General features: G+C 41.9%; 2 protein-coding genes across 3 annotated transcripts in view; both read left to right on the forward strand.

The window, feature by feature from the left end:
• The window catches only part of CRCP (CGRP receptor component), a 40,606-nt gene extending 33,052 nt beyond the window's left edge, over positions 1 to 7,554 (forward strand). Inside the window, exon 8 of the mRNA XM_069033692.1 lies at positions 7,471 to 7,554. Within this exon, the coding sequence (XP_068889793.1) occupies positions 7,471 to 7,477 (7 nt within the window). The 3' untranslated portion in view covers positions 7,478 to 7,554. The remainder of the gene's footprint in view (positions 1 to 7,470) is intronic.
• A 6-nt stretch (positions 7,555 to 7,560) lies between these two features.
• Positions 7,561 to 23,736, forward strand: TPST1 (tyrosylprotein sulfotransferase 1). Of its 2 annotated transcripts, XR_011155950.1 has the most exons (6): positions 7,561 to 8,413; positions 13,280 to 13,478; positions 20,276 to 20,326; positions 21,175 to 21,250; positions 22,152 to 22,199; positions 23,205 to 23,736. XR_011155950.1 is itself a non-coding variant. In XM_069033688.1 (5 exons), exons 1-4 carry the CDS (start codon positions 7,566 to 7,568, stop codon positions 22,167 to 22,169), a joined length of 1,116 nt encoding a protein of 371 aa, XP_068889789.1. In that variant the 5' UTR covers positions 7,561 to 7,565; the 3' UTR covers positions 22,170 to 22,199; positions 23,205 to 23,736. The 2 variants fall into 2 exon arrangements, 1 of the variants encoding a protein (XP_068889789.1); XM_069033688.1 differs by lacking the exon at positions 21,175 to 21,250.
• Positions 23,737 to 23,913: the final 177 nt, after the last annotated feature.

The raw sequence follows: 23,913 nt of genomic DNA on the forward strand, positions 1-23,913 counted from the left end.
TTCAGAGAATGAAAATAATTATCCCTGTCATCAAGACAGGTATCTGCTTGCATGGCAAATATTGATTTTCTTAGCCACATTCACCTCTGGACAGAGATGCTTCTCCACTCTCACTGTGGCTTTTCCCAGATGGAATTTTGGGATGTTAAATCCCTTTGGCTGATCCCCCTCCCCGCCATTTGGCAGGCAACACAAATCGGGGGAATATCCCACGGGATTGTTCCCTTTGATAGGACCCTGCAGCAGCACTGACATTTCTGCAGGCTGTTCATCTGCATCTGGGCTTCTGTTTGTGAAGAAGAAATGTGTTTTCAGTTGGATTTAGCTTTAGCCCAGCCTGTCACTCTGTTAACGTTACCAAGTCCAACTCAACCTGTTTTCCTGCTCTTGAGGAACTAAACCTGACTTTCCACAGGAGCGCTGGGAATGAAGGGGTCAGGATGGCCTCAGGCCACGCTTTTTAAGAGGTGAGTTAATCTAAAGATGTGGATTTCCTTATAAAGCTGCACCTCCAGGGGCACAGAGCTGGTGCAAGTCACCCTCGCTCCTTTCCTGGCTGCTCCACCCAGCTGTGGGTCAGAGAGTTGGGATTTGTGCCAGCAGCTGGCGCAGGCTCCGGCTCGTGCTCCAGCCTGACGCTGCTCCAGATGTTTTCCCAGTTGCACACGTGGTGGGCACATGGCTGGCGCTTCCCGTCTGCTGCAGAGCAGGTGTGTGACCCCAGGGGACACCTGAGCCCTGAGCCAGGCTGTCAGCACCTCGTGCCTCTGAAAGTATGCCGAGTTTCTCTCAATTTATGGGGCAGCTGAGCGCTGCACTTCAGCTGCTCGCCCAGTTCAGCGGGGCTGTGCGTTTTGGGTGGTTTCACCTCCGAAAGCCGAGCCGGGGGGCAGAATTCGGGACAGAGCTTTCTCTGTAAAATATTCAAGAATAAGAATAATTTTCGGTTAACAAAGGGGGCGATATCGCGGCGTGAGCTCCCGGCCGCCGCATCTGCCTGGCACATCTGGCCAGACGCTGCCGCACGTGGGGTCCCCCCCCTCCAGACGCTCGCGCGGCGCCGCCGCCCAGATGTGCGCGCGCGCGCGCCCCGCCAGCCGCCAGCTGTGCGCGCCAGATGTGCGGGGAGGGGCGGGGACACGGCCCCGGCCGCGCCCCCTCCGGCTGTCAATCATCGGCGGCCGCCCAACCGCGGCCCGCGACACATCGAGGCCCGCGACCAATCAGGGCGTGGTTGTGATTTCCATGGCAGCCGCAGCCGCGCGGCTGAGGGGAGGCGGCGGCGCGGCCGCTCCCGCTCCCGGTGCCTTTCCCATTCCCATTCCTTATCCCGCTCCCTATCCCGCTCCCTATCCACTGCGATGGTGCCCGAGCGGAGCCGCGGCGGCGGAGGGGCGGCGGTGCCGCTGCTGCGCGGCTCCAGCCCGGCGCGGCGGCAGCAGCAGCAGCAGCAGCGCAGGTGAGGGGCCGTGCCCGCCGCGCACCTGAGGCGGGCCCGGGGCGGGCTCCGGCGGCCGCCGCGCTCCGTGCCCGCCGCTCTCCGTGCCCGCCGCGCTCCGCCCTGCCCCGCCCGGGGCCGCCGCCGTGGTCAGGTTGGGGGGGGCCGCGGCCTGAGGCGGCGGCAGGAGCGGGTCGGTCCCCGCGGTGCCGGCCCCGCTGCCCGCGGGGGATCCGGGCCGGGCCGGGCCGGGCAGTCCCGCAGTGCAGCCGAGGATGCGCGGAGGGGCGGGCGCGCTGCTGCCCGCGGCCGATCCCAGCCGGGTAATTCCCAAAGTTTCCCTGCGGGCGGGAGAAGTGGCGGCAGGGGCTCCCGGCGCTCCGGGTGCCTTTGTTCGGTGTCGGGGAGGGCAGGCGGGCCCCGGGGATGGTGCTGGGGCGCTGGGTTTGTACCTGCGAACCCAGCGTGGCACAGGCACAGAGGCGGGGAATGGCTTGGCTGGGCAGCGACCCTAAAAATCACCTCCTTCCACGGGCAGGGACACCCTCCCTAGACCAGGGTGCTCCAAGCCCCATCAGCTTTATAGTTTTACAACCTTATAGTTTTATAGCAGTAGATTTAATCTGTCCCTTCGCTGGAAGTGGGTTTGCTGCCGCCGCTGCCATTTGCGTTTGTTACTGTGAATGTGCCGTGCGAATTTTTGTAGATCTGGATGTTTTTACTGTTATTAAGTAGTTTGATTCTCCGCAGTACCTCGGTGTATAACGGGGTGCTGAAATCCCTCTGAGGAGCACACAGAGAAAGGCACAGAGCAGGAGCTCATCTGCTCTCAGTGTGACATTTTTCCTCTCTTTTTCCCTTTTTTTCTTCTCTTAAGCATAACTTTAGAGAGCTCGAAGCCTCTGTGTGTCGCCAGGAAAATTCCTTTTGTTGAATTGTTCTCTAGCAGGAACTGTAGAACTTCACAAATACTGTGTATTCTTGCATAACCAGGAGCATGTTGGTAACTCTTTTTTGACCATTCTCTATGCAAATCCTGATAATTTGCTGTATATATTATAGATGTAAATCGAGTAGATTGGATAAAGATATTTCCTTTAATTTGAAGCAGAGCTTTTTAATTATCTGGGGTTTAAAAGTCATTTTAGAGGCCTTAAATGTTGAAAAACCTAAAAGTGTTGAATTTTGAGTGCTTTGATGACAAAATGGAAATGAATATGTATGAGCACATCTTTTTTTACTCTTTATAATGTGGTTGTAATAGAAATCCTGAAATTATTACATAGTTTTATGTTGTATTCCCTGATATGGAAACTCCAGATTCAGCAGTCATGAAGGTTAATTTGGTGTTTTAAATTTTTCAGGGCTTCAGATTAAAAAAAAACCAGCCAAAAAAATAGGTTCAAGGAATGCAAATGTGTGACCAACATTTCTATAGTTCCTGCAGCATGAGCTATAAGGGAGAGTTGTTCTCACATCTGCATTCCCTGATGTTAATCTGGTCCAACTTTGTTCTATCATTCTAGGAGTTGGCTGTCTTTCATTCCAGATGTTTTCATGCCAGGTGATTTACTCCTTATTTATTTGTGGACTCCTTGTTTCTTTGTGGAGGTGAATAAAAATTACTCCTTCTATTTTATCATCCTTTTTTTTTTTTTTTTTTTTACTCTAGGATTAATGGGAGGAGAAATCTGGGGCAAACAGCTGCAGGGCTTGAAGGCCATGAGGGCTTAAATAGCTAAAGATGGACTTGCAACTCAAGGCTTCTTGATTTTTATTTTTACCTTTTGAGTTTTTTGCTTGGGATTTGCTTCCTTGTGCAGATTCTGATCTGTGACTGGTGGTAACAGATCCAGTTTTGGGGGAATCATTAAGGTGATTGTGCAGAGGGATAAAACTGCTTCCTGAATATTCCAGTTATTTTGGGAACTGTCTGCTAAATGAGGCTGTGATGGTTTGGATGGCTCTGGAAGTGGTGGTGTGTGGATATTTCAGTGCTGTTCCCTGGTGTTGTGCTCTACCATTATCATGTGCTGCTGGCTTTCCTTTGCAGTCTTCTGTGGTGAACACACACAGACAATCAAAGCAGCTCATTGAAGGGAAGCTTTCATGGGATTCCTTCCTTAAACTTTCCTTTAGGGATGAGCTGAAAGAGCTTAGTGTAGCAGTTCCTCTAAGAAATATCTCTTCAGTTTCTAAATGTATCTTGTTTTGAGGATGATTCTTGAGAATTCCCAGTATCTGCTGCCTTTCCAGTATTTCTTTTAAGAGAGAAAAAGTGAAAGGTGCAGGAGGAGGCAGGGAAGAAACTGATAGAACTCCTAACAGCATTTTCATTTCTCTTTCTCCAAGAGAGTGGCAATGGGTTTGAGGATGCCTGTGGAGCCTCGTGGCTTGTTGACACAGAGCTGAGTGTGATCTTTCCTCCCAGCAAAGTTCTCCAGAAGAGTAGAGCTCAAACTCTGGCCTCTTACATTTTTCAGAGCTTTACATTTAAACCAACCCATCAGAAAAGCCTAAGTCCAAGGGAATGCAAATGTGTGAAAACATTTCTGTAGTTCCTACAGCGGGAACTACAAGGGGAAGTTGTTCACTGCACTTGGGTGGATCAGGAACAAAACATATCCCATAAAATCTAAGTTGTGCTCTTCCCAGAAGGAGATCTCATGGTCAGAATCTGAGCCAGGAGTTCAAGCCATGGAAGCAGAGGACAAGCTAATCACTGAGCAATGCTTTATATGTGTGTGGGGTTAGGGTTTATCTTGAGATGGGTGATGCCACTGTCACTGCCCTCTCAGTTTAGCCCTGGAAAAGCTCTGGTTGAACAGGAGAAGGGAGGTGCTCCCCTTCCAGCCTCCCAAGTGAAAGGCTGAGCTGTGGAGCTCCAGAGGGTTCATTGTTACTGCCTGGTGATGGAGCATCTTTTTTTTTTCACCTCTGGCAGGGAATGTTTTAAACACCAACAACTCCCATACTGTTCTAGCATAAAATACAAATGAATGACTTGCCTCTTGACTAAGCTAAAAATTTTCAACATTTTTTGGATGAACTTGAAGAAAAAGGTCTTGACCTGCTGCGTGGAGGCAGAGGGCAGGAGAATTAAGTATGTGCAGGGGAAGGAAACAAAGCAAAGCAGTCAGTTTTGCTGTGCTAACATCATCTCAGGGCTGACTCATAGGCCTGACTTTTCTGGGCAGAAAATTCACTTACAAACAATTCTGCTTGGCTGCACTGTCTTGTGATGAAACTTGCAGATGCTAATTTTTTTTTTTTTTTTTTGAGTTCCACATACATTTTTCTGGGAATTCTTTTTATCCTGACACTTGAAACTTGCTGCCAAAGGCCTCTCTACCATTGTACTCTTCTACAACTTCCTCAGCTCATGTTTTGTGAGAGGGGGTTGTGTTTGTTTGGGTGATTGTGGGGTTTGTTCTGGGATGTTTTTAGTAGAAGTTGACTGTGCTTGTGAGGTGAGTGGCACTTGGCTCTTCTCAGGTAGAAAAACCCCACAACATTTCAAAGCTCGCCTTAAAAGCTGCCAAGGGATTGCTGATTGCCCTGTTGTGATTTTGAAACGCTGTCAATTTAATTCCTGTTAACAGCAGAGCAATAATAACTTTTATAATCCTTCAGGCTGACAGATGTGCTCCAGAGCACTTACTCATGGGGAGGAGGGGAAGGTGGGGTTTGTTTGCAGAAGGGCAGCATTTTCCATATGTCATCCTTATCCCAAAGATCTTTCCTTGTAATTTCAGGCACAGAAGGGAGTTTGCTGCCTTGGAGAATAAATTAATTTGGGGAGAGGAGCTGTTTGTGGCTACTCCTCTCTTGCTTTCCTGACATTCAAAGCCTTGGTCTTGTCACAGTTTATGGCAGTGCATGTTCCAGGTAAAAAACCAGGACAGAAGGTTGTAGGAGAGTTTAATCCTGGTTCTTTATGGTCTTGCAGCCTTTGGCAACTTTGAACTTCCCAAAACAAGTTACTGCATCAAATGAAAGTATTTGTGGGTGATTGAGGCAAGTTTTTTTGTCACATGGGTGGGTTTTGGTGGTGTAGGTCAGTCAATACTCACAGAAATTTAGGAAACCTCCTCACAGACTGCAGTATTTATTGGATTCACACCTGGAATTGTGCCCAGTCATCACTTGCTTTACCCAGCCTGTGAATTGAGGATTTCAGCCTTCAGTCAGCTTTCCCCCAATACTGAGAGTCCTTCAGCTTTGTTGTTCAAGCTGGGTTTATTTTATTTTGGTTTAAGTAATATTCTAATATAAATCTCTGCTGGAGTTAAACAGCTTAAATTTGATCTTGATATGCTTTTCTCTAGTGATCAGTTACCTAACCTTTGCATTTGAGGAATGTTGGTGTCTTCAAGGAGCAGGTTTTAGTTGGGAAGATGAAGGTTTTTGGGGAGGATTTTTTTTTTTTCTTCCTGAGGAAATTAGTTTTGTGGAATTTACTCAGACAGAGTAATGGTAGGGATTGTAGGAAGTGTAAATATTTGTAGGGCTTGTGTGCTCTGTGCTAAAATGCTGTTTCAGTTGTGTTAACTCTTTGCATACTGAGAATGAAATCTTTATGTAAAGAATTTTTAGAAGATTCTGTACCATTTGTTAGTTTTAAGCAGAACAACTTCCCTAATTTCAAGTTAGGTCTGCATGCTGATTCTTTCAGAAGGGAAACTTTGACTTTTGGTGCTATGGAAATAGGAACTGCATGATTTATTTTCCTTTCTTTTTGAGCACTGTTCAGATGACCTCCACTTAAATTTCTGTGAATTTGAGGGGTTTTTTTAATGTTCAGATATTTAAGGTCCAGTTAAAGCAGAGGTACGTGAGTAGAATGAAACTTGTGACAGAGGAGGAATTGTTTCTGTGAGCGGTGTTCTGGCCAGAGAGTGTTGGCCACTTCACAGGAAAAGAAGGGGATTAATCTTTGAGTTATATTTGAGTTTAATTTGGTAACAGAGACTAAAAGCTGAACTTTGAGTGGAGTATTGTGACAACTGTTGATTGGAATAAGCTTTGTTAGTGTGAAGGGCAAAACATTCTCTTGGATGCACTGCCAGAGAAAAATACTGTGACAGATTCCTGCATGAGGAATTCCCTTCTTTTCCCCACTGCTAAGTGGGAATTCTGTCCTCTGGCTGCTGGCTGGCTGCACATTCCCATAAAACAGGGACAGAGCTGGAGAACCTCACTCAAATCAGGAATTTCCCAGTTAACAACTGGATTTTAGGAGGAAAAGGTTAAGTGGATAATGCTTTGGGGAGAGAGCAGGCAGCAGGCAGAGGGATCTTCTCCGTTCAGGGATGTGTCCTGCAGTACTGACAGAGATGGAAAAGCTTGGAGGAAGCCAATCCTTTAAAATGTTGGCGGTACCTCCGTGCTTGGAGCTCCTCCCAATTAAAAGCATCTGTCATTCAGAGTGCTCAGTGAACTATTTCAGCCCTGAGCAGCCAGCTCTTCCTTAAAAATTCCATTAGAGTACTAATTTCATTGGAATTTTGGGAAGAAGAGTCAGTTTTCAGCCTACCTGATCTGAAAACCCAAAGCAGGTGAGCTACAGAACACAGATAAAATTATTGTCTATATATGAACTGTTAGAAATGGGAAAAATAAAGATACAGGCGGAGTCATCCAGCAGCAGAATAAAGATTTATCTAAGCCATTGTTGGATATAATCCTCTGATACTCACTATAAAACATGGCATGTTCTTAGTCCTTCTTGGAAATGGAATTCAACAGACAGATTTTGACTTTTTTTTTCTATCTACAAGTTTCGTTCAGACTCTTAATGCATGTCTAGAAATCATCTAATAGTCTTTTTCGTCTCATCTGTAGAAATAAAAAATGACTTTTGAATAACACAATTTTATGAAGCCAAACTTGAAAAAAGAAATAAGAAGAAACCTTGCTTGTATTTTGGGGTTTCAGACTTAATCTTATCTCTTGGAAAAGTAATTTCTGTGTTGATTTACTGTAAAACATTCCTAATTTTTTTTTTTTAAATTTTTTTCTCCGCTTGCCAGACCTTAATTTCTTTTGGATTAGGATTCCCATGGCACGTGAACTAGAGGATAGTTTGGAGTAGGAGGTCTCTTTCTTGAGGTGACTCTCTCCCAAGATGGTTGGGAAGCTGAAGCAGAACCTGCTGCTGGCCTGCCTGGTGATCAGCTCGGTGACCGTGTTCTACCTGGGCCAGCACGCCATGGAGTGCCACCACCGCATGGAGGAGCGCAGCCAGCCCCTGAGGGGGGGGGACAGTGCCAGGGGCACGCTGAGGACAGCCCCCAGTGCCAGTGCCAACAGAAGCCTGCCCTACAGCAAGGACATGCCCCTGATCTTCATCGGCGGCGTCCCCCGCAGCGGCACCACGCTGATGCGCGCCATGCTGGACGCGCACCCCGATATCCGCTGCGGGGAGGAGACCAGGGTGATCCCCAGGATCCTGGCAGTGAAGCAGATGTGGGCAAGGTCCAGCAAGGAGAAAATCCGCCTGGATGAGGCCGGAGTCACAGATGAGGTGCTGGATTCAGCCATGCAGGCGTTTTTGTTGGAGATCATCGTGAAACACGGCGAGCCCGCTCCGTACTTGTGTAACAAAGATCCTTTTGCTTTAAAATCCTTAACTTATCTTGCCAGAATTTTCCCTAATGCCAAATTCCTCCTGATGGTCCGAGATGGCCGTGCATCTGTGCATTCCATGATCTCCAGGAAAGTCACAATAGCTGGCTTTGACCTGAACAGCTACAGGGACTGCCTGACCAAGTGGAACCGTGCTATAGAAACCATGTACAACCAGTGCATGGAGGTGGGCTTTGAGAGGTGCATGCTGGTGCACTATGAACAGCTGGTGCTGCATCCTGAGAGGTGGATGAGGACTCTCCTCAAGTTCCTGCACATCCCATGGAACCAGGCAGTGCTGCACCATGAGGAGATGATTGGAAAAGCAGGGGGGGTTTCTCTTTCCAAGTAAGTATAAGCCTTCATCCTTCACCTTGTGCTGTTCTCAAATAGCACATTTTGCATGTAAAAGTCATAACTTGATTGCAGTTTCTCCCTTGGGCAGCTGATTTATGATGAATCTGGAAAAGGATTCTGCTAAAAGTCACTGCTAATTAACAAATTGCAGTCTCAGATTGGTTCTGCTGAACAATTGTCCCACTAACGTGTGGGTGTGTAGCAAATGAACAAACTTCTAATGGTCAAGGCTAACTTGAATTTGAACATCTGATATCAGCTTTGCTTTTCTCTGTGCCCCAAAATAAACCTGAGCTGTTTTATCTAGACTGGTGTTACCCATCCTAGCAAGATCACCCATTTGATTTCAGCAACAATATTGTTGTCAGTGCAGGAATGGCCTCGAAGTTGTATTTGCCAAGAACATCCTCTTCCAGGAAACTCGAGAAACTGCTCCAAGAGAATAGAAAGCACAGTTGGCAGCTTTTCTCCTGGCATGTGCTCCTAAAAGGACAAGCATTTTGATGAAAATTAACCTTGTTGTAAGCAAATCTCTCATGATTCTGTTGGGCCATCTGTGCACCTGATCCAGCTACTTTCAGAAACCCAAATCCAGCTCTGCTCAGAAAAACAAGATGGGTGTTGTTAAAAGGAAATCTGATTAATTCTCTAGTTAAACTCCTCTGGTTTCCTTGCCACTGTTCACAGCTGAACAACTGAAATACAGAAGCTGTTTCATCTTTACATTGAGAGAGAAAAATGTCAATTTTTGACACTTCTCCTATTTTTGAATCCACCAGATTAAGTTTTAAAATATTGAATAAGAATATTCCAGCAGCAAGGCCTGCCCAGTTAAATTACTCAACTTCTGGATTTTGAATAATCAGCACTGGCCAAGTGCTTCTGAGTAAGAGGCAACTTGCACAGCAAGCACACACAGACTGTTACAGAGTGATTCTATTTATTTAAACTCGTTTTGAGAAATAAAAATGGGGAGATTTTCTTTATTTAATGCCTAGGAACATGGCTGTGGATTTTCTAATATATTGTAAGGGCATTTGATAGAAAGCAAATATGAAATTATTATCAGTGATTACAAAGAACTTAAAACTCAGGTAACAATTGTATATTTACAATCTGGAGGTTTCACATCACCATTCCCACTGAAGAAAAAGCCTCCACTGTGTTCCCAGAGTTATCAGGAAGGGATCTCATCCCTTTTTTTTTTTGCCAGTGTTGTTTGATGGCAGATTGAGGCCTTGTGGAAACGTTAACCTGGAGCAGGGCACTGTGATACCTCCCTGGAAGCTGATCCACATGGGAACTTTTCCCTAATTCCTGGAGTTCATTGCTGCTTCAGCAGTAGCTGAGTGGGGGTAACTTACTTTTACTGAGATAAATGAGTGGTTGCCAAGCTTTGTTAAGTGTCCTGTAAAAAATAACTGTGTATAATCCCATTTCTAGTAAAATATTACTGCCTTACAACTTCCAGATTGGTGTTTTTAAAAATTAATGGACCTTTATACTCTAAAACTCAATAACCTTGCTGAATTCTTACTGATACTTCTTCTTAGATCTGGTGGAATGGGGTGTGAGGAGTTGAGAATATTTGTTTCTAAAAATTAAGAAAATGGATTGTTCAAAGTAAAATGTGGCCTTGTGTTTATTTTTTTTAGTGAAACCTTCACATTTAAGAGTATGGACATGTTCTTGTGACCCTCAATTCAGTCTGGTCACAGAGCTCTTTATGCTTCTATTATCTCTCAGGAGATGATCTGTGGAAGCAAGTTCTGATTTCAGGAGGCTCTGGCAAGGGTGGAAAAAGACTGAGTAATGGGTGTTATGTCTGGGGTGGGGTTTATCTAATCAAATACCCTTGCAGTAGGTGGTGAAATTTGGTTTTCAGTTGCAGGATTTGATAATGATTTCAGTGACTCAGGCTTTCAAGGGCTGCAGAAAACCCAGTGCATCTGAAAACCTTCAACATAAATGCCTGTGTTGTGTACTTAAATGATTCCAGTTGAAATTGTGCAGGGGGGAAATTGAGATTTCCCAGTTTGATGTCTCTGTACCAGTTAAAACCTGCTGGGTTTGGCATCCCCAGCTGTGATACTGTGTAAAAACTCATGAAAACAAGCAGAGCCCCCTGCTTTAATCATCTTTCACTCACCTGTAAGACCTCCAGATCTTCCAGACAGGCTCAGCATCCACTTCAGATCCATACTGCTGGCTCAGGTCCAACCTAAGATGCATGGAGGTATTTTTTGAAGAGAAATCTGACAAGTTTTTGTCATTTTGAGATACTTAAAAACATTTTGAGAATGAGATCACAGTGTCACTAAAAGACCTTTATAACAATACTATTACCTGCTAACAAAAAAATAAATGTTTCAGCATTTATTTCTCACCCCCTTAGTTTGATTTTTATCCAGAATCACTGGAAGGGCTAGAGGGATGTGCAGTGCAGGATTTGTAGGAGTGTGAAATTTTCTGTGGTTTGAAATCCCTGCCAACGTGGCTGTTGAAGGAATGCATTATGGACTCTATGCTCTAACCAGGATTGTTAATTGAGCTCTGGCATTTTCCTAAGTGAAAGCAGCTGTGCTGACCACTGATGTAAAGAAATGTCAACCCCTCTAGAGCAATTTTTATTAGGTTTATTATGGAAATAGCTGTCTAGGCAGAATTACTTCAGAATTTACTATATATAGTACATAGCTCTTGTTTGATTCTGGTACAGATGCAGAATTATTTGGGGTTAGTCCTGTGTGCTGTGCTTCCAGCTGCTTCCAAAGCTGGAACTTCCTGGGGTTTTGCAGGGAGCTGGAATCACTGCCATAGGCACATATCATCAATTTTCTCAAGAATTGGTGTTTTCTTGTTTTTCTGTTTGAAATTTTAGGTGTTTCTTTCCTCCTGTCCCCAATCTGTCTTCCCCCACAGTCCTCAGAAGTTCTTTATCTGAGGAATCTTTCCCACTAATGGATTTCTTTTCCTTCCCACCTTAACTGAAGGGACAGAAGGAGGTTTAAGCAGGCCAAGTGTGGAGCAGGGTATTTTTTATGAGTGCTTGGGAGCAGCTAAATGTAGTCCCTGCTATCAGTCACCAGGAAGTGTTTCATGCTGAGGGTATTGTTACCAAAGACTAAAATTCCAGAGGGACAAAACACACATTTAAAATTTGACATCAGGATGAGGAATCCACATGTGTACAAATTTAGGCTCAAATTGATCTATAACACCCTTTTTTTTTTTTTTCTTTTTTTGAGGGTCCAGGGCAAGCTCTTAGCCAGGCCTATTACCTGCTTCTCCCAGTACCATCATCCTGATTTTAAATCAATTTGCAGTTTTGGTGAAGGGGTTTTGGCCTTGGCTGGCTCTGTCTGAGAACCCTAAATTTTCCATTTTTCAAACACCTCGTGATAATTTTTTCCTGAGTGTCCCAATCCACCTCTGGACTCCTGACTCTTGTGGTGCTTTGGCTTCTGCCTTGCTGCTTTGAACTTCTGAATCTCTTAGCAGCTCTTTTCTTGCTAATTCAATGTGGAGTCAGATGTTCATCTTCTAATTAGAAAGATCAAAAAAAAAAAAAAACAAACCAATGCCTAAATTTTTAGTTTTCCATCCAGACTTGTGAGCTCAGGCCAACAACCCTCAGGAAGGTTGACATTTAGTCACAACTCCCTGGTCCCAAAATCCCCTTCTGAAATCCTGCTTTTGGTTTTGAGTCCCTGGTAATGCTTGAAGAGGATAAAGCTGAAAATTCTGGGGTTGTTTTAGAGGTTTTTTTTGTTGTCAGATCCTTTTCAGCTTCCATGAAACACCAGTCTGAAGGCCCTGCTTGCCAAGAGAGTTTCCTTATGATCATGTCCCTGTCTGGTTTGTTCTTTGTTGACTGTATTTAAATTATTTCACTTTCCTGACCTTCCAGCACTGAATGACTGATTTCCTTCCTCTGTCCTGGAAGGATTTTAACTCTGATGAGGAGTGTAAAAGAGGAACAAGGTGGCAGCTGTGTGCTCAGCATCAGCTTTGAGGCCAATAGAAATACTCCTTTTATATATCCAATAATGTCCAAACTCTTTCTGAGGTCAGGAAAAAAAAATTAAATTATTTAGAGTAAAAAATCAGGGAGTTTTCAATTACTCAGCCTGAAATAAGCACAGTAAAGAAGTTGAGTGTAAAGAAGGCAGGAATGTGGCAGAACAAAGCAGTGCCAGATTTTTAACCTGGAAAAAGAAAACACAACAAAAACACTCCACAAAAGTAGAGCAAAAATGAAAATTACATTAGGACTGTTGCTTAAATGAACAAGAAATCAACTATTTTCTAAATATTTTTAAGAACTGTGTAAAGACCAAACAATCAAAGGAATGATTATAAAAAAATATTTCTGTAGTTTGTAGCTTTCTGTCAATCTCAGGTCTCTCTTTTATTAAACAAGTTAAAAAAGTAAAAGGTGAATCACAGAATGGGTGTGAGAAGAAATATCCCGTGGATTTGAATTTAGAATGCTTCTAATACATCTAAGACAATTAAACAGGAAATGTGGGAATATGCCAGTGGGAAAACAGCTTTATGTGTAGGTGTGTGCTTACTTTTCACTTAACAGCTCTTGGGCTTTCTCTGCTGCCTTTATGCTATAAAAAAGTTGCTTCAGCACAGTGTGAGAGCCTAAACCAGGCAGCATCTGCAAATATTGTGCAAATTCTTCTCATTAAAACTTCACTTCCCATCAGCTCTGTAGAAACATGAAATTTTGAGAGGGAAAGAAGAAGAATGGGGGAAAAAAAAAACCCAAACAAGTTAAAGGTCTGAATGCAATTGAAGAAGTATTGGTTGGAATGGAAAATATAAATTTCTTTTCTCCTTCCTCAGGGTTGAAAGATCCACTGACCAAGTCATCAAGCCAGTGAATGTGGAAGCACTGTCCAAATGGGTTGGGAAGATCCCTGCTGATGTCCTGCAGGACATGCCAGTGATTGCCCCCATGCTGGCCAAACTGGGCTATGATCCCTATGCCAACCCACCCAATTATGGGAAACCAGATCAAAAAGTGGTGGAAAACACAAGGAGGGTAAGGCTTTTGTGTGTTTAATTATTGCCTAAATGGATATGAGCTATAGAGCAGGAGCCTTGGGTTTGGTCTGGGGTTTTAAAGTCTGTTTCTGATACTTTTTTGATACTTTACAGTGTGTTTTCCTTGGGGGAAAATGAAAGAATTCTTTGGGACCTTGAGCTTGTGCTTCTTGGTGTGTGCAGCTGAGAACTGCCCAGATAGTTGGGAACTGGTTAGCAGTGGAAAAAGCTTTCTTGTCTGGACCTCAAACTTGATGGATGAGCTCAGCTTTTTATACATGAGAGCTGGCAGAAGCTCTGTCACAAAATTACACCCCAAATAATTAGTAGAGTTTGAAAAATGACCCATAGAAAACAGCCCATGATGATCAAAATGTCTGATTTTCCAATTCTTGGTAGAACAACCCAAAGATGGAGGAAGGTCTGGTGCTGATTAACCTAAACTTAAGGGTTTTAAGTCTGAATTTAATGTTGTTGGAATGTGAGTAGTTAGGCTATAGAGCTGTTTATCCCTGGAGGTATTGGTTGAAAAGCTCATTACCATTGTTGGAAATAGAATTAATAACTCTGCTTCTGTTCTTTTGGGCATGTATAGTTTATTAAAAGAAGGTGACCTTTGCTGCTGCAGCAGAATAATCAGGGAAAAAATTGAATTAACTATTTAAAAGGACTGTCTTCCACCAGCCTTCTGATCCTGAAAAAACTGGTTGGAATACTGATGGGGTAGATAGAAATGAGAAAGGAATTTGGGTTTGTGAAGCCTCTAAACACTTTTGTATTACTTCTTTTTAGAAAAAATGTCATTAAAAACATTGATCAGTGTATTAAAGGCTGGCAGGTTGATTGTTTTAATTAATAGCTGATAGCTCAGCATGGAAAAGGTAACCCACCTTTTTTTTGGTTACAATTTTTAGGTTCCCTGCTTTAAAAGGCTCCCAAAGAAATTAACTTTTCTGCACTCAGTTAAAAATAGTGTTCAATACTAGAAATTGCAAATTGTATTGGTTGTGTCTCACTGATAAAATTTACAGAGGTTTTTACAGCCTGCTGACCTTTCTAAGGCTTCCACCTGTGTGTTGCAAGCTCAGTCCAAGCTGTAAAAATTGTCTGGATTTCTGTGTCTTCTTGAAATGTATTTGATTTCAAAATACAAGAGAGAAATTCAGGTAATAAACAAAGCCAGGAGCATCTCTCTAAAGAAATTAAAACCTGATTTCAAAGGCTGAGGGTTTACTGAGGCTTTTTCCAAGTTTGTTTTGAAGGATAATTTGTTTGTTCATTGCTAAGAGCAGCTGTTAAAACCTGAAGCTGCTCTAAATATTGCAAACATATGGAAAACTCATTAATATTTCGGCTGCTATTTTAATTTAATAGGTTTACTTACAGCCCCAGACAGCATTTTAATTTTGTTGCTTATTGTAGTACCCAGTCTATATTTTTCTAGTCACTTGTTCTTTGACAAAATTACATTTCCATGTGTGGTTTGTACAGATAAAATGAGGGCGATGTTCTGAATGAATGCTAAGAGCAAGAGAGTTAAAGATGGTTCATCTTCAAAATTTAGATTACTTCTTTAAAAATGGAGCAACAGAAAGATTTCAAAATGTTTCAGACTGTGGGGTGTGAGTTTGACCCATCAGGGACAGCTCTTATGGGTTTCCCTTGCTCCTCCAGGAACCTGTGCTAATTTATTCCTTGCTGCTGCAGCCTGGAGAAGAAAGCATTTAGTTAAATGGATAAATAAACAAATCTGGGTTTTTCCAGCCTTTTGGAACTGGCACTTGGCAAGTTAAGTGTGCTCCTGTGTACTCTGGGCTGGTGAATTTGTAAATCACTGTGGTGCTTCTTTTGCTCTTGCTTTCTTTAAATTTCTTCACCTGGGATAGCCTTTCCCAGAGTTTTGTACTGGATATCTTGAATATGGAATGTGGATGAAGCTGTCCAAAGAAAGTCTTTCCAGAGTTGCTTTTCAGTACATAGTAAGAATATCTGTATCTTATTTACAGTCATTTATTGGCTCATTCTGTGTCTGGAAGCAGCTCATTTATGCTTATATTTATGTTTATTTATAGATTTAGATTTGTGGTCTCCAAGATTTTAAAGTGAACACAGAACTTGAATTGTATTCATTGAAAACAGATAAAGTTTAGGCTTCTAAAGCTGAGCAAAATCTGTCATTTCTTGGAAAAGACCACAAATTGAATTTAACAGTGAAAATAACACTCAGCAATTTAAAGCTGCTGCTCTTAATCATGAAAGTGAGAACCAACAGTGTAAAAATGCCTAAAACAAGGGCTGGTACTGGAGAAAAATGGAGAGAGATGGCTGGTGTGGTGTAAAATATTAGTTTCCCTAAGCTTTCTGAACACCCAAGTCCTGTTCTTTATTCCTCTTTTCTCCTTTTCTGTCCCCTGCTGGTGACTTCCATATGTACAGCTTAAATATCTTTTTCCTCTTCAATCTGGAGACAAAATGATGGTTTTCTCCAGCTAAAGGACAGTGCTTAAATTAGAAATGCTATCTCCTCATAGGTGATGCAAGGGAAGCAATGCTCTCTGCTAAATTTGGATTTTTCACTTGACTGTTACCAAAATGCTGAGCTTGGTTTTCTGTGCTCCTGCAGCACAGCATAAAAATAACAAGATGCAACCTGTGTTTGTACTTTGACATCTCTGCTTTTGTTTCAGGAACTAACAGAGCATGAAGGGAACTTCATCTCTTCTTGTGTTGCTCTCCCAGTGCTGTGGGATTTTAGGAGATAAAACATCTCTGACAGGATCTGCACTGAGGGAGTCACGAGTTCAACAGATTTTTCTGATGTTTTCAATAACAAAGCCATTAACTTTCTGTTTATCTGTTTTCTGTTAAGCCTGACAATATTATCTTTTCTGACAGTTTCTCTTGTCTCAGTTAAGGAATGCAGAGCAGAGAGAGCAAGGTCTGGCCAGGGTTGTGCTGTTCAGCAGATCTCTGCATGTGACCTCTTCAAGGCAGGATGATTTTGCCATCACTGAATATGTTGTGGTTTTCTTGTGATTCTGTTGCTGATCTGTTCATTTTATGACTGCAAGGGTTCCTTCCTTAGAGATACATAACTGGCTACTTGTTGTTCCCCCTTAGAGTTTTAACAGATTTTACATCCTGAACAGAAAGGAAATCAACATCCTGAAGTAAATGGAGTTTTCATCTGCAAATTATGCAGCAAATGTAAATATTTAAGCTGTGTGAGCTGGTAGCCCAGTCTCTATAGGGTGAAATACAAAAGTGCTTCACTCCTCAGAACAGTGTCTGATATGTCCTTATCACTATTATGGGATTGTGTAAAAGTGAGTGTCAGCAGTTTGCCAGAACCCAGCAGAAGAAGAGAGCAGCTCTCAGCTGCAGAGCTCTGCCCAGGAGAAACTGTATTGTTGTGTTATGGTTGGCAGAGTGGTTTCCTCTCACATCTGCAATGAATTACATCAGATTTTCTTTGGCACGTCCTTCCCACTAAATAAATTTGTATGCTTGGAATACACACTCCAGTAAGTTCTTTTAACTTCTTCATGGAGTTGTGCTCCTTGCACTGGAGAGATCCAGAGGTGGAAGTTACAGAACTCCAGAGAAAGAGCCGTGGTTTTAGCAGGACTGTTCAAATACACGTGGTTCTTCTAATGACAGCCCAAAGCTGTTATCCAGCTCTGGTTTATGTTCAGCTGATGGTAACATCTACAGATAAAAACAGAGTTTACTCACTCCAGTTTCATGCCTGGTTTGAATTGTGAGGAACCATCTCCTGTTTAGAGTCCAAACTTCCATGACAACCAGGATTTCAGCAGTTTGTCTTTGAGATTTTAAGGGCAGGAGCAATCTCTGATAAAGGTAAATAGTATATTTATACTAGAGCATGAGGATAATTGTGCTGTCAGAGGTGTGTGAATGCCCAGCTGCTCAGGGCCCTGCATCTCCATTTTCACTGATTAACCTGATCATAAAGGCATTTGGCTTCGTAGGCATTTTCTCTCATATTTAAAACAAAATTTGGGGGGTTATTCCATCTGTCTTGTGACCCTGACAGCACAGACTTTTTCAGTGTCCTCTAAATTTGTTTAATATTCCCTTTAGTGGGTGTTTCTTCTACTATGTGGATTCCCATCTGCGTCGTTTCTCTCCAGAGGTGCTGCTATCTCATTTTTACAACAAAACCAAACCTCCAAACCCCTTAACTCTACATAAATATGATTAATAATCCATAAAGAGAGTTATTACCAACCAAAATGCAAACTGAGGTGTGGTTGCAAGCTGCCTTTTGGCAGACATTGCTGGGCCTGTGTAAAATCCTGCTCTCTGTGTTGTCTCTCCTGGGTAAACATTTATATCTCACATAGCCCTTCCTTGGCAGGTCCAGCAGAGGTGAAGAATTGTGTAAACCTTTAAAGCTGCCTTAAAAGTTCAGGAAAATCTGAAAGATGAGGGTACCTCCATGTGCTGTGGAATGGTTCTAGAAAGGGGCTCAGGTCTGGTTTTGCCAGTGTTCTTTATTTACTTTTTTTTTCTCTTTTACAATTAAACATCAACAGCCTTGTACTCTGCAACTTGGATGTTTTAAAGTTTACAAAGCCCACATACACTTGGTTGCAGGGTGACTTTTACACAAAAAACCCCATTATTTTTGTGTACTGGAACTGACCAAATGTAATGGGACTCTTTCCAAAGCAGGCAGGATAGTGGGTGAAAAGAAATGCTTTCATCTTCTGTAAAAAAGAATTCTAAGTTACACTTCTGTTCTGAAGTTCTCCCTGTGCATTTAAAGGGGTTTTCTCAGGCAACTGGATGTGAAACTTGTTTTCTGATCTCTTTTTGAGAATGACATGCATTCAGTTTGGCTATAAGAATGTGTTTTGGTTTTTTAATAGAACAGCTTGAATACTGCCAACACTGAACAACAAACTGACACAGGCTCCAGATCCCCCTCTTTTGGAATTCCATTTGGACTTGCAAAATAATTCCCTCAGAAATGGTAAACACCATTTCTTCTCAATTTTACTGAATTCTTGCTTAGACTGGAAATAATTCCAATATCCTGCTTCTGTCTCTCTAATGCCACTGTGAGTGATGTGTTTTAGACTTACAAATTGGTCAGAAAAGAATTTGGAATCTGAAGCCTCTAATTTCTTTGGCTGCAGATGGAGTCATTGTTTTTAGAATTTCTGGTTTGCTGTTGATCCCTGGGTTTTGATTCAAAAGGGACCACTCAGTGTTTCTGGAACTACTTTAAACCAGTTTCACTGCAGTCTCCATCCTGACAAAACCAGCCTTGAGGTAGTGTCAGTTCTGAACCAAAATTTGTGTATTAAACCTAATCTTGGGCCTGCCACTGCTTAGATTTGCCTTGGTAAATTGTGCTGTGTAAATGATTTATATGAAATATCCTCAAAGGATTTGCTTTCCAGTGACATTACTTTTCTTGATATTGCTGATGGGTGAATGCCCTTGGCTATCTGCTATTAGATGCTTATTAGGGGTAAATGCTGTTCTTACAAAGGTGAAGTTTTTAGAGCAGACACAAATATAGGTGTGTAATATAAAAATTAGACTGAGTGATAATTGCAGGAGAAGCCTTGGGTTTGGTCCTTGTGGTTCTAAATCAGTCACAAAGTGCTGTCACCATCAGGACTAAATGTTTTTAAGAATTCCCAGAAAAGGTGAAAGGTTCCTGTCCCTTCCAACATCATCACCCTCTAACAGAAAATACTGTTCTTCCTTGTGACCCTTGCTTAGGTTATTCTGTAACATTTTTGTTGTGATAATGTTGTTTTGTAACTTCCATTCCTGTTCTCCAGGACACAGCCTGCATTTTATTGGCTTGGATAAAAGCTCAAAATGAGAAATACTCTCCTTCATTTATAAATATTTACAGTGTAACAAGGCTCCAACAGCCACACACTGAATTTCTGCCCAGGGTGACTTTCCTTAATGTTCCCATGGGAATGACAGTGGCCCCTGGCTGAACACAGATGAGAGCTGTTCCTATTTTATCTAAACCATGGAATACCAGAAGGCACAGAGTGCCACAATGTGTGTGTATGTAGTAATTCCTGCTATCTCAGTGAAGCCTGGTGGTTTGGATCCCAGGGATGCATTGGGATGGGAGTTGCCAATCCCAAATCCATCTCCTGTGAGTCACAGGATCTGCTGGGCAGGAAATTCAGAGCTGACTCAGTCCCAGGCCACTGCAGAATATTGACAAGCTGGGGATGGCTTTGTATTCTGGTCATCTGCTCATAGGAGAGCAGAGAAAATTGTTCCTAAACAATCCCTGACTTCCTGGATCTCCTTCCTTTGACGCAAGCCAGGGATTGTAGCTCAGAGCGAGGCTTTGGAGGAGCCCCATTTCCATTTTATGACTTTATTGAATTTTTCTAAGTAGGTTTGTACCCCTTTTTAATTTTTATTTTGAAATGATTACGCAAGACCACAAAGGTCATGACATTGGGATGAGCAGTCTTTATGGTTCAGTAGTCAGGATGGTAAAACTCTTCAAGCATACTTCTTTTTGGGGAAAAAAAAGAACAGAATACATTTTTTTTTCCCCCTTTGGAATGTTTAATCTCAGGAGGAAAGAGCTTTTAAAAATTATCCTCCAGAGAAGACAATATGTTGCCAAAATATTTAATGTTCTAGCATTAGTGGATGCTAATAACACAAAAGAACCTTTTTTCCTTTTGGTTTTCCTTCCCTTAAGAAGCTCTTCAGCATTTCAAACAATAGTGAATGAGGGCTTTGAGTAGTATAATTTTTTGTCTGTTTTTCCAGGTCTATAAAGGTGAATTTCAGCTTCCTGACTTCCTTAAAGAAGTGCCACAGGTACAGTATTGAATTAATTTCCTTTTTGTGGGTGTAGCAGCAAATGATATCAAACAGCCTTTTATAAACCACTTCTTCATGAGCTTGATTTTCTGATTGATGGCAAATTTTCTGATTGTCCATGAGGTGGAATCTTGAACTCAGCATCCCAAACTTCTGAATCCATCTGTAACTCCAGAGTTAAGAGTGGTGTTTGTTGTCCTGAGCTGCTTGAATATTGCTGTGAAATGGAAGGAAAATTTGAGCCTCTTTTCTGGACCAAACTGCAAAGTTTGTTACTTGTAGATGAGCTTTATCTTTTGTTATCTTGGTTTAAAGCAAGTCTAGTTCACAGGGCAGAATTATAAGTACTGAGAGGTTTTAAAAAGAAATAGAAATGTTATCAAAGTCAGCAAACCCAGCCATGGAAAAGGGGTGGTGTTGATTTAATAGTCACATGAGCTATTGAACTTGAGATTTTACTGAAAATTCATAACTTGGTACTTTTCAAATGCTGTTAAGTGTCATCAGCTCCTTAAGGGACCTGCAAAAAAACAAAAAGGAAAATCCTTTTTGTGGAGCTCTCAAACTGTAGGATCTTGTGGATATCATAGAGTTGTAAAATGCCAGAATGGTTTGCATTGAAGAGACCTTAAAGACCATATTTTTCCACCCCTTGCCATGGGCAAGGACATCTTCCAGTATCCCAGGTTGCTCCAAGCCCTCTCCAACCTGGCCTGGGACACTTGCAGGGATGGGACAGGTTAAAAATACCCAGGAATCTACCACAGACAAAGCATTTTGACTTAGCCATTCGTTCAAATAAAAATGATTTGATTAAAAAGGAAAACTGATTTCTTTTGTTCCAGCCAAAGAAGACAGTAGAAAGGAAGTCTCGTGGCAAGATAAAATGAACATGGATCAGTAAAGTGGAATAGCTGTAGTGTGTGTTTCATGTTTTCAGAATATAACTCTGCTGTGGCCACCAATTCTTTCTGAGCAGCCTTTGTGTGATCTCTAACGTGGGCTTGGCTTTTTTCTGGCTGTTTGCCTGCTTGGATCACTCAGTGCTCCTGCTTTGCTCAGCTGCTGGAGAACCATTCCAGCCCTGTTGCTCCCAGCATTGTCCCCTGTCACTGAGTGTCTGTTCCATGTGTGCTGCTGAATTCACAGTGTCCTGGCAGGGGTCACTCCTGGGGCTTCCACATGGGATTACTGGTGGGATTGCAGGATTATCCACAGATAAAGCTGCAGGAATAGGGTGTGACTTAACAGGAGGGGAAATATTGCTGAGAAGGATTTATGGAAAATGCAGGGAGATCCTTCAGAATCGAGCACACTGTGTATAGATGGTGTGCTAGCAAAAAAATCCTTGATGTTGAATAAATCCTGGGTTAAATCCTTCAAATCCTTGTTCTGCATACAGTATCTGTCAGTTAAATTATGCTGTTTGTGGTTTCCAATTATCTTGTGATAATACTCAAAAGAACCTGGGCTACTATGAATAATAAATATCTTCTTCACTCCATATGATAGGGAGGTTCCTCCTAAATTCCAGGGGGTAGATTTATACAATTCACTTCGTTTAAATATAGTATTTACCAAACAGATTTATCCAGAGCAAAGAAAGACCATCAAAAAGACAAAAATAAGCATTGTGAAATGGTAAAAGATTATTCCTTAAACCAGAAAAACTTGATCGAATTGATGCTGATAGTGTTCTCCTTTAGTATTAACATACTGTAACTACTGAACAGCTCAAAGGTTTGGAGTACAGACATTGGCACTGATAATATTTTTATCCTCTAATGTAAATTGAGTGACAATTTAATTATTTTTTTGACAGACTGAACCTATGGAATAGAAGATAAAATGGACATTTCTTGCACAGAAGGTAATAAAAGGGCATTGCAGTCCTGCTCATTTGTTGCTCTTAATTTAGTTAAGATAATTTCTGTTTAACTTCTGTAACTCCATGGGTAAGCAAAATATGAAGATATGTTTTTTAAGGAAAACTGCTAAAGATGAGCTGATTTGTAATATTTGATTTAACATCTCATAGCCAGTATTTTCAAAAAGCTGCATTTTAGTCACTGAATAAACAATGGCAAGATTTTGCAGGGAGCTCAGTAAATTCCAGACCAGTTAAGGAATGAATGATGCAAGATTTCCTGTGTTAATGCAGGATTTTTACTTGTCAGCCCTGCTATCAGATCTTCTGGCCTGACAACAAAAGATGGCAAAATGGGTTTAAAAATAGCCCAAGGCAATGTGCCCTACAAATATCCCCAAAATAGATCCTTACGTGGCCATAAACACCCTAAATATAGCCAAAAGCACTGCTCAGTGTAGAAATAATGGATCTAAAAGCTTCCCAGAGATTAATTGCAGGCCTTCAACTGTGAAATCCATAGAGAAACCATAATCTTTGCACACAGTCAATGCTCAAATGACTAAAGCATCAACCTCATTTTGCCACTTAGCTCTGGAAGTTCTATTTCAAACTGCAATATTTCTGTCTAAAGCTGCTGCCCAGTTTCTGAGAAACCAAACTGGGAACTTCCCAGCAGTAACTTCCCACTGTAGGGAGGGACACTTCCAGCATGGCACTGCAGCCCAGGAGCACAAGGGTTTGGGATAGAAGTGGAAAATCAATATATTATTTTTTGCATGATGCTCCAAGCAGTCTCTCTAATGATAAAGGATGGACAAAGCAGCCACATTCCTTACAGGAAAGTTTGAGTGGCTGGGATTTGTCTTGGCAGTGATTTTCCACCTACTGAGACAACAGTGGCTATTCTTAATTCTGCATTATTTGTAATTCCAAAATGCTGTCCAGGATAAAAAAGCTGAATATTACCAGGAAAGCTCAAACATAACTTTATTTCTTTTTCCTTAGAAGATCAACTGCTGCCTTTTCCATGGGAATGATCCCTCAGGCCTGTCCCCCTGGGATCAGAGGTTGTGCTGCTCATGGCCTGCTCTCTTCAGAATGTTCTCTCCTGTTCCTTTCATCCTGTTTTTGTTCCAAATTTTGCTGTTGTGAGCGCATGTAAACCTGTTAAAAAACAACAAAAAAATCACTGTTGTTAATGTAGAACTGCATTACATTCGCACAACTATTTTTTTAAGGTTTTAAAACATGCAAAAGCAATGCCTGTCTCTGAAATTGCTCCTCTGTTTTAATTACAGAGCTCCATCTTCACAGATGTTTTTTGTTTCTTGTAGCAGTTTGGTTTTAAATGTACGAAGCTTTCACAAGTGGTCTGTGCTTGTCCTAAAAGATTTTTGGTGGAACAGTTGTTTGTTTCATTCATATGTGGAAAATGTTAAATATCTTTTATTTTAAAAAAAAAAAAAGTTGATAAATTACATGTACAATTACAATTCAATGATCTTTTGTATTTTATTTTTCAAAATAAATGCTTTAAATGTGATTTTTGCTTATTTCTTTATTAATTAATGGCTTTGCTTCCAACTTAAGATTTAAATAATTCAAGATATTGATGTGTTAATTATAATTCAAGATATTGATGTGAGGGAAGATACGATCTCATGTCCTAGGTTTGGATCTTATTTTAAGGTTTGCAATTTAATGTTTTTCGTTT

Source organism: Aphelocoma coerulescens, chromosome 19 (genome assembly GCF_041296385.1).
Source record: "Aphelocoma coerulescens isolate FSJ_1873_10779 chromosome 19, UR_Acoe_1.0, whole genome shotgun sequence".
NCBI classification, from domain to species: domain Eukaryota; kingdom Metazoa; phylum Chordata; class Aves; order Passeriformes; family Corvidae; genus Aphelocoma; species Aphelocoma coerulescens.

What these genes read in the sequence shown, in the direction of transcription:
- TPST1 (XM_069033688.1), top strand. Translation starts at nt 7,566, where the DNA reads ATGGTTGGGAAGCTGAAGCAGAACCTGCTGCTGGCCTGCCTGGTGATC. An exon ending in GGGGGGGTTTCTCTTTCCAA is followed by an intron (nt 8,414 to 13,279) that starts GTAAGTATAAGC and finishes CTCCTTCCTCAG; the next exon opens with GGTTGAAAGATCCACTGACC. An exon ending in TGGTGGAAAACACAAGGAGG is followed by an intron (nt 13,479 to 20,275) that starts GTAAGGCTTTTG and finishes CTGTTTTTCCAG; the next exon opens with GTCTATAAAGGTGAATTTCA.